The 14,087-nt window shown below is 49.7% G+C and overlaps 1 protein-coding gene across 1 annotated transcript in view; it reads left to right on the forward strand.

Annotated features, from left to right (window-relative positions):
* Positions 1-2,558: 2,558 nt before the first annotated feature.
* The window catches only part of LOC138771925 (bactericidal permeability-increasing protein-like), a 50,362-nt gene continuing 38,833 nt past the window's right edge, over positions 2,559-14,087 (forward strand). The window contains exons 1-4 of the mRNA XM_069951928.1: positions 2,559-2,723; positions 10,779-10,890; positions 11,527-11,655; positions 13,718-13,880. Coding sequence (XP_069808029.1) covers positions 2,609-2,723; positions 10,779-10,890; positions 11,527-11,655; positions 13,718-13,880 — 519 coding nt within the window. The 5' untranslated portion in view covers positions 2,559-2,608. The remainder of the gene's footprint in view (positions 2,724-10,778; positions 10,891-11,526; positions 11,656-13,717; positions 13,881-14,087) is intronic.

Here is a 14,087-nt window from a genome sequence, read left to right on the forward strand (position 1 = left end):
GGGGGGAGGAGGTGGTATCTGGCTACATGGGGGGGGGGGGAGGAGGTGGTATCTGGCTACATGGGGGGGGGGGGAGGAGGTGGTATCTGGCTACAGGGGGGGGGGGGGGGAGGTGGGATCTGGGCTACATGGGGGGGGGGGGGAGGAGGAGGTGGTATCTGGCTACATGGGGGGGGAGGAGGTGGTATCTGGCTACATGGGGGGGAGGAGGAGGTATCTGGCTACATGGGAGGGGGGGGGGGAGGTGGTATCTTGGCTACATGGGGGGGGGGAGGGAGGTGGTATCTGGCTACATGGGGGGGAGGAGGAGGTATATGGCTACATGGGGGGAGGAGGTATCTGGCTACATGGGGGGGGGAGGAGGTATCTGGCTACATGGGGGGGGGAGGAGGTATCTGGCTACATGGGGGGGGGGAGGTGGTATCTGGCTACATGGGGGGGGGGAGGAGGTATCTGGCTACATGGGGGGGGGGGAGGTATCTGACTACATGGGGGGAGGTATCTGGCTACATGGGGGAGGTGTCTGGCTACATTCTGGTAGCGGAATGAAAATCTCTTTCAAGAATGCAAAACCATATACCATAACAGTACAGAGTATCACAGCGGATTTTGCTGCAAAACGTACGCATCATCTCTACCCTAGGGTAAAGATTATAATCAATCATATCCTTGGGGGTACTCGACTGAAGCTTTTTGCCGCATGGGGGTACTTGGCTTGAAAAGGTTGAGAAACACTGCTCTACATGAATCACTACATGTGGCCGCCATCCGTCTCTCACTTCTCTATAGCACTATATATGTGACTATGGGCAGCCATCTATTAGGATATAATACCCTCTACATGACTCACTACATGTGGCCGCCGTCCGTCTCTCACGTCTCTATAGGCGGCAGTATAGATGTGACTATGAGCAGCCATCTATTAGGATATAATACCCTCTATGTGACTCACTATGTGTGGCCGCCGTCCGTCTCTCACGTCTCTATAGGCGGCAGTATAGATGTGACTATGAGCAGCCATCTATTAGGATATAATACCCTCTATGTGACTCACTATGTGTGGCCGCCGTCCGTCTCTCACGTCTCTATAGGCGGCAGTATATATGTGACTATGGGCAGCTATTAGGATATAATACCCTCTACATGACTCACTACATGTGGCCGCCGTCCGTCTCTCACGTCTCTATAGGCGGCAGTATAGATGTGACTATGGGCAGCCATCTATTAGGATATAATACCCTCTACATGACTCACTATGTGTGGCCGCCGTCCGTCTCTCACATCTCTATAGGCGGCAGTATAGATGTGACTATGGGCAGCCATCTATTAGGATATAATACCCTCTATGTGACTCACTACATGTGGCCGCCGTCCGTCTCTCACGTCTCTATAGGCGGCAGTATACATGTGACTATGGGCAGCCATCTATTAGGATATAATACCCTCTACATGACTCACTACATGTGGCCGCCGTCTGTCTCTCACGTCTCTATAGGCGGCAGTATATATGTGACTATGGGCAGCCATCTATTAGGATATAATACCCTCTATGTGACTCACTATGTGTGGCCGCCGTCTGTCTCTCACGTCTCTATAGGCGGCAGTATAGATGTGACTATGAGCAGCCATCTATTAGGATATAATACCCTCTATGTGACTCACTATGTGTGGCCGCCGTCCGTCTCTCACGTCTCTATAGGCGGCAGTATATATGTGACTATGGGCAGCTATTAGGATATAATACCCTCTACATGACTCACTATGTGTGGCCGCCGTCCGTCTCTCACGTCTCTATAGGCGGTAGTATAGATGTGACTATGGGCAGCCATCTATTAGGATATAATACCCTCTATGTGACTCACTATGTGTGGCCGCCGTCTGTCTCTCACGTCTCTATAAGCGGCAGTATAGATGTGACTATGGGCAGCCATCTATTAGGATATAATACCCTCTACATGACTCACTACATGTGGCCGCCGTCTGTCTCTCACGTCTCTATAGGCGGCAGTATACATGTGACTATGGGCAGCCACCTATTAGGATATAATACCCTCTACATGACTCACTACATGTGGCCGCCGTCCGTCTCTCACGTCTCTATAGGCGGCAGTATAGATGTGACTATGGGCAGCCATCTATTAGGATATAATACCCTCTACATGACTCACTACATGTGGCCGCCGTCTGTCTCTCACGTCTCTATAGGCGGCAGTATACATGTGACTATGGGCAGCCATCTATTAGGATATAATACCCTCTACATGACTCACTATGTGTGGCCGCCGTCCGTCTCTCACGTCTCTATAGGCGGTAGTATAGATGTGACTATGGGCAGCCATCTATTAGGATATAATACCCTCTATGTGACTCACTATGTGTGGCCGCCGTCTGTCTCTCACGTCTCTATAGCACTATAGATGTGACTATGGGCAACCATCTATTAGGATATAATACCCTCTACGTGACTCACTATGTGTGGCCGCCGTCTGTCTCTCACTTCCTCGTTCTCGTCTTTCTTACTTCCTTGTTTGCGGTTCCATCTCTCGCTGTATAAATACACTGACTGCAGATCTATCTATTACAGGACGGAGGGAGAGCACCTGCACAGATGGCGTCCTCCTACCTATCCCCCCTACTGCTTTCTCTGGCCGTATGTCTGACTGCATCAGGGGCCGTGAACCCCGGCTTTGTGGTGAGGATCACACAGAAGGGATTGGACTATGGTGAGTTCATCCGGCAAAGAAAGATTATTCATCCAATAGCAGAAAAGCATCTGCAGCTTCTAAGATACTGAACCAATAGCGTCCATTAGCTGCGCCATATTGTATCTCTGTATTCTCTCTCCATGTATCTGAATGAGGATGAGCTGATACCATATACCCCCACCTCCCCCATAGACATATATACTGCCCTAAAGACATGTATACCCCCCATATACATGTATAGCCCCCCCATAGACACGAATAACCCCCCCAATAGACACATATAACCCTCCATAGACACATATAAACCCCCCCAAAGACACGTATACCCCCATAGATGCATATAACCCCCATATACAAATATACAAAAATATAGAAACGTACAACCCCCCAATAGACATGTATAACCACCCCCCCATAGACACGAATAACCCCCATAGACGAATATACCCCAAAATAGAAACATTTAACCTCCCCATAGAACCATATAACCCTCCCCCCACAGACATGTATACCTGCATGGCCCATAGATGTATATAGAGCAGCAGCCATGCCCTCGGCTCAGGTACCATCCTCCGATATAATATACGGCTACGATAGGACTATTATAACACCAGACTGCAGCGATTTGCGGTGGGTTTGGAGTTTTTTTTTGCACTGACATGATAACTGTATACGGCCTCCTCAGTGTTCTCCATCAATAGTTATATCATCATATATAATATCCAGCTCCACTTATTACACAGCTCTCTAATCACACAGTATGATGGGAAAATCCCCAGAACAGTTCTCTCTTATGAAAGAGAGAGAAAAAGTTCATTATTGCACAATGTGGCCTTCTAGTTCGAAAGTGTTTCACAATGAAGCAGGTGACCGGCCGGAGGTGACAGCCGCCCATGGGGGGGGGGGGGGGGGGGGGGGGGGGGGGGGGAAGGAGGGGGGGGGGGGGGGGGGGGGGGGGGGGATCCACAGCCATAGGGGGGAATCCACAGCTGCCCATACAGAGGAAGGATGGGAGGAATTCTGGATAAATGTTCGAAACTCAGGAAATGTTCTCAAGAAGTGTGATGGAGGAGGAGGCTGATATATAGTGTTATAGAGGAGGAGGAGGAGGCTGATATATAGTGTTATAGAGGAGGAGGAGGAGGAGGAGGCTGATATATAGTGTTATAGAGGAGGAGGCTGATATATAGTGTTATAGAGGAGGAGGAGACTGATATATAGTGTTATAGAGGAGGAGGAGACTGATATATAGTGTTATAGAGGAGGAGGAGGAGGAGGAGGAGGAGACTGATATATAGTGTTATAGAGGAGGAGGAGGCTGATATATAGTGTTATAGAGGAGGAGGAGGAGACTGATATATAGTGTTATAGAGGAGGAGGAGGCTGATATATAGTGTTATAGAGGAGGAGGAGGAGGAGACTGATATATAGTGTTATAGAGGAGGAGGAGGCTGATATATAGTGTTATAGAGGAGGAGGAGGAGGCTGATATATAGTGTTATAGAAGAGGAGGAGGAGACTGATATATAGTGTTATAGAAGAGAGGAGGAGGCTGATATATAGTGTTATAGAGGAGGAGGAGGCTGATATATAGTGTTATAGAGGAGGAGGAGGAGGCTGATATATAGTGTTATAGGAGGAGGAGGAGGAGACTGATATATAGTGTTATAGAGGAGGAGGAGGCTGATATATAGTGTTATAGAGGAGGAGGAGGAGGCTGATATATAGTGTTATAGAAGAGGAGGAGGAGACTGATATATAGTGTTATAGAAGAGGAGGAGGAGGCTGATATATAGTGTTATAGAGGAGGAGGAGGCTGATATATAGTGTTATAGAGGAGGAGGAGGAGGCTGATATATAGTGTTATAGAGGAGGAGGAGGAGACTGATATATAGTGTTATAGAGGAGGAGGAGGCTGATATATAGTGTTATAGAGGAGGAGGAGGAGGCTGATATATAGTGTTATAGAGGAGGAGGAGGAGACTGATATATAGTGTTATAGAGGAGGAGGAGACTGATTTATTTTGTTATAGAGGAGGAGGAGGAGACTGATATATAGTGTTATAGAGGAGGAGGAGGAGACTGATATATAGTGTTATAGAGGAGGAGGAGTGAGACTGATATATAGTGTTATAGGAGGAGAGGCGAAGGAGACTGTATATAGTGTTATAGAGGAGGAGGAGGAAGCTGATATATAGTGTTATAGAGGAGGAGGAGACTGATATATAGTGTTATAAGAGGAGGAAGGGAGGAGACTGATATAAATAGGACGTTATCAGAGGAGGAGGAGGCAAGACTGATATATAGTGTTATAGAGGAGGGGGAGGAGACTGATATATAGTGTTATACGAGGGAGGAGGAGGAGACTGATATATAGTGTTATAGAGGAGGAGGAGGAGACTGATATATAGTGTTTATAGAGGAGGAGGAGACTGATATATAGTGTTTTAGAGGAGGAGGAGGGAGGCTGATATATAGTGTTATAGAGGGAGGAGGAGGAGGCTGATATATAGTGTATAGGAGGAGAGGAGGCTGATATATAGTGTTATAGAGGAGGAGGAGGAGGAGGAGGCTGATATATAGTGTTATAGAGGAGGAGGAGGAGGAGGAGACTGATATATAGTGTTATAGAGGAAGAGGAGACTGATATATAGTGTTATAGAGGAGGAGGAGGCTGATATATAGTGTTATAGAGGAGGAGGAGGCTGATATATAGTGTTATAGAGGAGGAGGAGGCTGATATATAGTGTTATAGAGGAGGAGGAGGAGGAGGAGGCTGATATATAGTGTTATAGAGGAGGAGGAGGAGGCTGATATATAGTGTTATAGAGGAGGAGGAGGAGACTGATATATAGTGTTATAGAGGGAGGGAGGAGGAGACTGATATATAGTGTTATAGAGGAGGAGGGGGAGGAGGCTGATATATAGTGTTATAGAGGAGGAGGAGGCTGATATATAGTGTTATAGAGGAGGAGGAGGAGGCTGATATATAGTGTTATAGAAGAGGAGGAGGAGACTGATATATAGTGTTATAGAAGAGGAGGAGGAGGCTGATATATAGTGTTATAGAGGAGGAGGAGGCTGATATATAGTGTTATAGAGGAGGAGGAGGAGGCTGATATATAGTGTTATAGAGGAGGAGGAGGAGACTGATATATAGTGTTATAGAGGAGGAGGAGGCTGATATATAGTGTTATAGAGGAGGAGGAGGAGGAGGAGGCTGATATATAGTGTTATAGAGGAGGAGGAGGAGACTGATATATAGTGTTATAGAGGAGGAGGAGACTGATATATAGTGTTATAGAGGAGGAGGAGGAGACTGATATATAGTGTTATAGAGGAGGAGGAGGAGACTGATATATAGTGTTATAGAGGAGGAGGAGGAGACTGATATATAGTGTTATAGAGGAGGAGGGAGGAGACTGATATATTAGTGTTATAGAGGAGGAGGAGGAGACTGATATATAGTGTTATAGAGGAGGAGGAGACTGAGTATATAGTGTTTAGGAGGAGGAGGAGGAGACTGATATATAGTGTTAGTAGAGGGAGGAGGAGGAGACTGATATATAGTGTTATAGAGGAGGAGGAGGAGACTGATATAATAGTGTTATAGAGGAGGAGGAGGAGACTGATATATAGTGTTATAGAGGAGGAGGAGGAGACTGATATATAGTGTTATAGAGGAGGAGGAGACTGATATATAGTGTTATAAGAGGAGGAGGAGGAGGCTGATATATAGTGTTATAGAGGAGGAGGAGGAGGCTGATATATAGTGTTATAGAGGAGGAGGAGGCTGATATAATAGTGTTATAGAGGAGGAGGGAGGAGGAGGAGGAGGATGATATATAGTGTTATAGAGGAGGAGGAGGAGGAGGAGGACTGATATATAGTGTTATAGAGGAAGAGGAGACTGATATTAGTGGTTATAAGAGGAGGAGGAGGCTGATATATAGTGTTATAGAGGAGGAGGAGGCTGATATATAGTGTTATAGAGGAGGAGGAGGCTGATATATAGTGTTATAGAGGAGGAGGAGGAGGAGGAGGCTGATATATAGTGTTATAGAGGAGGAGGAGGAGGCTGATATATAGTGTTATAGAGGAGGAGGAGGAGACTGATATATAGTGTTATAGAGGAGGAGGAGGAGACTGATATATAGTGTTATAGAGGAGGAGGAGGAGACTGATATATAGTGTTATAGAGGAGGAGGAGGCTGATATATAGTGTTATAGAGGAGGAGGAGACTGATATATAGTGTTATAGAGGAGGAGGAGGCTGATATATAGTGTTATAGAGGAGGAGGAGGCTGATATATAGTGTTATAGAGGAGGAGGAGACATATATAGTGTTATAGAGGAGGAGGAGGCTGATATATAGTGTTATAGAGGAGGAGGAGGCTGATATATAGTGTTATAGAGGAGGAGGAGGCTGATATATAGTGTTATAGAGGAGGAGGAGGCTGATATATAGTGTTATAGAGGAGGAGGAGGCTGATATATAGTGTTATAGAGGAGGAGGAGACTGATATATAGTGTTATAGAGGAGGAGGAGACTGATATATAGTGTTATAGAGGAGGAGGAGGAGGCTGATATATAGTGTTATAGAGGAGGAGGAGGCTGATATATAGTGTTATAGAGGAGGAGGAGACTGATTTGTTCCTGCGATGCCGCTTCTTGTTCTATATGGATATAGGTTTGCCATTGTTATTGGAGCTCAGACTCATTCGCATGCACTGGGGTCAGACACGGACGGGGGCCCTGGGGTCAGACACGGACGGGGGCGGCGGCTTCTAGAAGGAAGTAACCCAGCGTGTAAATACAGAGTCTATATAAACGGGTACAAACGTGACCTAGGGAACCCCAGAAACCCAGCCGCTCCAGTGCCGCACATGTACTGGGGGAGAGGGTATAGCGGTATAGGGGTACAGGGCCCACTGACACTCTACCTGTACATCCCACCCAATGGCTTACATGGCGGCGAGTCGTCAGCCCTGATCTCAACCACTGGTGGGAAATTGTATCAGAGGAAAAACTGCAGAAGCCACCGATCCTTCAGGTCACCAGTCTGGGTAATGAGGTAACCCCCGGTGATGCTATATCGGAGGATGGGCCGGTCACCAGTCTGGGTAATGAGGTAACGCCCGGTGATGCTATATCGGAGGATGGGCCGGTCACCAGTCTGGGTAATGAGGTAACGCCCGGTGATGCCTTATCGGAGGATGGGCCGGTCACCAGTCTGGGTAATGAGGTAACGCCCGGTGATGCTATATCGGAGGATGGGCCGGTCACCAGTCTGGGTAATGAGGTAACGCCCGGTGATGCCTTATCGGAGGATGGGCCGGTCACCAGTCTGGGTAATGAGGTAACCCCCGGTGATGCTATATCGGAGGATGGGCCGGTCACCAGTCTGGGTAATGAGGTAACCCCCGGTGATGCTATATCGGAGGATGGGCCGGTCACCAGTCTGGGTAATGAGGTAACGCCCGGTGATGCCTTATCGGAGGATGGGCCGGTCACCAGTCTGGGTAATGAGGTAATGCCCGGTGATGCTATATCGGAGGATCGGCCGGTCACCAGTCTGGGTAATGAGGTAACCCCCGGTGATGCTATATCGGAGGATGGGCCGGTCACCAGTCTGGGTAATGAGGTAACGCCCGGTGATGCTATATCGGAGGATGGGCCGGTCACCAGTCTGGGTAATGAGGTAACGCCCGGTGATGCTATATCGGAGGATGGGCCGGTCACCAGTCTGGGTAATGAGGTAACGCCCGGTGATGCCTTATCGGAGGATGGGCCGGTCACCAGTCTGGGTAATGAGGTAACCCCCGGTGATGCTATATCGGAGGATCGGCCGGTCACCAGTCTGGGTAATGAGGTAACCCCCGGTGATGCTATATCGGAGGATGGGCCGGTCACCAGTCTGGGTAATGAGGTAACCCCCGGTGATGCTATATCGGATGATGGGCCGGTCACCAGTCTGGGTAATGAGGTAACCCCCGGTGATGCCGTATTGGAGGATGGGCCGGTCACCAGTCTGCGTAATGAGGTAACCCCCGGTGATTCTATATCGGAGGATCGGCCGGTCACCAGTCTAGGTAACAGCCAAAAATTACTTACATGGAGACCAATATCCGCAGATTACAGACTGCATGAAATGTATCACAGCCCCGACATATTTCTCCAGAAAGAGCTTCTTCAGAGGTCTACACCTCTAATACAGCCCTGACTACTCTCTAAGCAGGAAAAACTGGACAGAAATTCTGATGTTATCTCCATGTTGTTGTGTAGCCCTCAACGTATACAGTCACTTACTCTGGATCCCACCATCTTATATAAGAGAAACAGATTGCTGAACTCAGGGAGAACAGCCAAATGACAACACTGCCGGCTGCTAATGAAAGCGCTCAATGCAGTGAAGTCCTAGGTGCATTGCCCCCTGGGAAACATGAGTATGCAAAAGAGGAGTCCGTGGAGCCTCATCGAAGAGTCTCAAAACACAGGACTAGCCAAATATCCCTCCGGGAAGGACCCAGCCAGGGGGCGGCTCCTTTTAGGAAACCACCAAATCCACCATATTAAGTGGCCATATAAGTCAATGTAATGACAAGGGATAAACCAAGGCTAGGTAACCATCCACAGACAGCTGTTTCGGGGTGTTGCCCCTCATCAGTGTGGAGCAGGATTCTGGCTAGGTGGGAGCAATGCCTAGTGGATGGTTACCTAGCCTTGGTTTATCCCTTGTCATTACACTGACTTATAGGGCTACTTAATATGGTGGATTTGGTGGTTTCCTAAAAGGAGCTGCCACTTGGCTGGGTCCTTCCCGGAGGGATATCTGGCTAGTCCTGTGTTTTGAGACTCTTCGATGAGGCTCCACAGACTCCTCTTTTGCATACCATCTTATATAGTCACTTCCTCTGGATCCCACCATCTTATACAGTCACTTCCTCTGGATCCCACCATCTTATATCTTATATAGTCACTTACTCTGGACCATCATCTTATATAGTCACTTACTCTGGATCCCACCATCTTATTCAGTCACTTACTCTGGATCCCACCATCTTATTCAGTCACTTACTCTGGATCCCACCATCTTATACAGTCACTTACTCTGGACCATCATCTTATACAGTCACTTCCTCTGGACCACCATCTTATACAGTCACTTCCTCTGGATCCCACCATCTTATACAGTCACTTACTCTGGATCACCATCTTATATAGTCACTTCCTCTGGATCCCACCATCTTATATAGTCACTTCCTCTGGATCCCACCATCTTATATAGTCACTTCCTCTGGATCCCACCATCTTATATAGTCACTTCCTCTGGATCCCACCATCTTATACAGTCACTTCCTCTGGATCCCACCATCTTATATAGTCACTTCCTCTGGATCCCACCATCTTATTCAGTCACTTACTCTGGATCCCACCATCTTATATAGTCACTTCCTCTGGATCCCACCATCTTATACAGTCACTTCCTCTGGATCCCACCATCTTATATAGTCACTTCCTCTGGATCCCACCATCTTATATAGTCACTTCCTCTGGATCCCACCATCTTATTCAGTCACTTACTCTGGATCCCACCATCTTATATAGTCACTTCCTCTGGATCACCATCTTATACAGTCACTTCCTCTGGATCCCACCATCTTATATAGTCACTTCCTCTGGATCACCATCTTATACAGTCACTTCCTCTGGATCCCACCATCTTATATAGTCACTTCCTCTGGATCACCATCTTATATAGTCACTTCCTCTGGATCACCATCTTATAGTCACTTACTCTGGATCCCACCATCTTATACAGTCACTTCCTCTGGATCCCACCATCTTATACAGTCACTTACTCTGGACCATCATCTTATATAGTCACTTCCTCTGGACCATCATCTTATATAGTCACTTCCTCTGGATCCCACCATCTTATTCAGTCACTTACTCTGGATCCCACCATCTTATATAGTCACTTCCTCTGGATCACCATCTTATACAGTCACTTCCTCTGGATCACCATCTTATATAGTCACTTCCGCTGGATCTCCTTCTTCTCTCCTCAGCGAGGCAGGAGGGAATGGCTGTTCTGCAGCAGCAACTATCCAGGATCCATCTCCCAGACTTCTCGGGCTCGGCACACACCCCTGTGGGGAAAGTCAAGTACAGTTTCAACAGGTAAAAAATAAATAAAAGACAAAAACGTATAAATTGTACAGGTTCTACCAAACTCTGAATATTATCTTGTATATTGACACACAGGCGTATACATATCCTATATACACCCCCCCACCCCCACACACACACACGAGTCTCATCATGCTGTAATAAATGTGTGTGAGCTTTTCTCTCTGTCTCCCCCTCCTCCTCCCTCCCTTCTGAGACGGCTGATGTAAACAAGTACCTGGCAGGCTGTATCTGAAACATTGTAGCTTCTTTGTAATGCTGGGAATTTGTTCTGAGGTCAGGCTGCTGAGGAACTCTGATTATCCCTCCAGCATTACAAAGAAGCTACAATGCGGCAGATAAAAAGAGGAGGTTGCAGAGGAGAGGGAGACAGAGATAAAAGCTCTCACACAGATTTTTGTGTCTTCAGCAGAAAGCAGCAGCTGAGAACTGGGGGAAGGAGACTGAATAGATAACAACAAGTATGGAAGGAATTGTTAGTCTCATCGTGGGCAGCAACATATCAAAATATATGTGTGAGTGGAGTACCCCTTTAACAAACCCATAGTACCCACCCCCCACCCCCCAAGATAGACAACACTGGTGTCCACATGTGCCCTGAGCTGATGAGGTGTTATTCTCTTCCAGTCTGAGTATCCGGAACTTCCAGCTGCCCTCCTCACAGATCAGCCCCGTCCCCGCGGTGGGGTTAAAGCTCTCCATCTCTGGAGCCTTCATCGAGATCAGCGGCAGATGGCGGGTCAAGGCTCACTTCATGTAAGGACTGAAGACCCCCCAGTAATAGTGCCCAGTGAGGGGGCAGGATCAGCGGAGACAGTAATGTGACACCTGCACCTCATGGAAGGGGGAGCGGGCTCGGGGGTGATGTGCCACCAGCGCCTGATGGAAGGGGGAGCGGGCTTGGGGGTGATGTGCCACCAGCGCCTGATGGAAGGGGGAGCGGGCTCAGGGTGATGTGCCACCAGCGCCTGATGGAAGGGGGAGCGGGCTCAGGGTGATGTGCCACCAGCGCCTGATGGAAGGGGGAGCGGGCTCAGGGTGATGTGCCACCAGCGCCTGATGGAAGGGGGAGCGGGCTCAGGGTGATGTGCCACCAGCGCCTGATGGAAGGGGGAGCGGGCTCAGGGTGATGTGCCACCAGCGCCTGATGGAAGGGGGAGCGGGCTCAGGGTGATGTGCCACCTGTGCCTGATGGAAGGGGGAGCGGGCTCGGGGGGGATGTGCCACCAGCGCCTGATGGAAGGGGGAGCGGGCTCGGGGGTGCTGTGCCACCAGCGCCTGATGGAAGGGGGAGCGGGCTCAGGGTGATGTGCCACCTGCACCTCATGGAAGGGGGAGCGGGCTCGGGGGTGATGTGCCACCTGTGCCTGATGGAAAGGGGGAGCGGGCTCGGGGGTGATGTGCCACCTGTGCCTGATGGAAAGGGGGAGCGGGCTCGGGGGTGATGTGCCACCTGTGCCTGATGGAAAGGGGAGCGGGCTCGGGGGTGATGTGCCACCAGCGCCTGATGGAAGGGGGAGCGGGCTCAGGGTGATGTGCCACCTGTGCCTGATGGAAAGGGGGAGCGGGCTCGGGGGTGATGTGCCACCAGCACCTGATGGAAGGGGGAGCGGGCTCGGGGGTGATGTGCCACCTGTGCCTGATGGAAGGGGGAGCGGGCTCGGGGGTGATGTGCCACCAGCGCCTGATGGAAGGGGGAGCGGGCTCGGGGGTAATGTGCCACCAGCACCTGATGGAAGGGGGAGCGGGCTCGGGGGTGATGTGCCACCTGTGCCTGATGGAAGGGGGAGCGGGCTCGGGGGTGATGTGCCACCAGCGCCTGATGGAAGGGGGAGCGGGCTCGGGGGTGATGTGCCACCTGTGCCTGATGGAAAGGGGAGCGGGCTCGGGTGTGATGTGCCACCAGCACCTGATGGAAGGGGGAGCGGGCTCGGGGGTGATGTGCCACCAGCGCCTGATGGAAGGGGGAGCGGGCTCGGGGGTGATGTGCCACCAGCGCCTGATGGAAGGGGGAGCGGGCTCGGGGGTGATGTGCCACCTGTGCCTGATGGAAGGGGGAGCGGGCTCGGGGGTGATGTGCCACCAGCGCCTGATGGAAGGGGGAGCGGGCTCGGGGGTGATGTGCCACCAGCGCCTGATGGAAGGGGGAGCGGGCTCGGGGGTGATGTGCCACCTGTGCCTGATGGAGGGGGAGCTGTCCGGGTTTAACCTTGGGTAAAGAAGGTGGGCAGCCCCTTAAAGAGGCGGAGCCCAATACTCCTTTCCATACATCCGGTGGATAGTCCAGGAATGTTATGATGGGAATAACCCTTTATAGGGAAACTCCGGAGAGAAAGTTATGCAGATCTGTAACTTACTGCTATCTAAAAATCTCCAGTCATCCAGTACTTATCTGCTGCTGTATGTCCTGCAGGAAGTGGTGTATTCTCCCCAGTCTTCCAGTACTTATCTGCTGCTGTATGTCCTGCAGGAAGTGGTGTATTCTCCCCAGTCTTCCAGTACTTATCTGCTGCTGTATGTCCTGCAGGAAGTGGTGTATTCTCCCCAGTCTTCCAGTACTTATCAGCTGTTGTATGTCCTGCAGGAAGTGGTGTATTCTCCCCAGTCTTCCAGTACTTATCAGCTGCTGTATGTCCTGCAGGAAGTGGTGTATTCTCCCCAGTCTTCCAGTACTTATCAGCTGCTGTATGTCCGGCAGGAAGTGGTGTGACACAGTGCTCCCTGCTGCCACCTATCCCCATAGGACGCCTCTCTCTCTCTCTCCCAGTTTAGATGTTTTCTCGGTTGTTCTGAGAGGATTCTGACCTTTTTCTCTTAGATCCACATCCGGCGGATTCGATGTGAAGGTGCAGGGACTCAGCATCTCGGTGGGGCTGAGGGTGGGAAGTGACGCGGCAGGACGGCCGACCATCGTCCTCTCTGACTGCAGCAATCACATCTCTGATGTCACCGTCCACGTGTCCGGGAAGTTACGGTATATAGTCTGGGGGGGGGGATAAGTATATACACACAGTATACAAGCTGGGGGGGGATAACTATATACACACAGTATATAAGCTGGGGGGGGGATAACTATATACACACAGTATATAAGTATATACACACACAGTATACAAGCTGGGGGGGAATAAGTATATACACACAGTATATAAGCTGGGGGGGGGATAACTATATACACACAGTATATA

This window comes from Dendropsophus ebraccatus, chromosome 14 (assembly GCF_027789765.1).
Source record: "Dendropsophus ebraccatus isolate aDenEbr1 chromosome 14, aDenEbr1.pat, whole genome shotgun sequence".
NCBI classification, from domain to species: domain Eukaryota; kingdom Metazoa; phylum Chordata; class Amphibia; order Anura; family Hylidae; genus Dendropsophus; species Dendropsophus ebraccatus.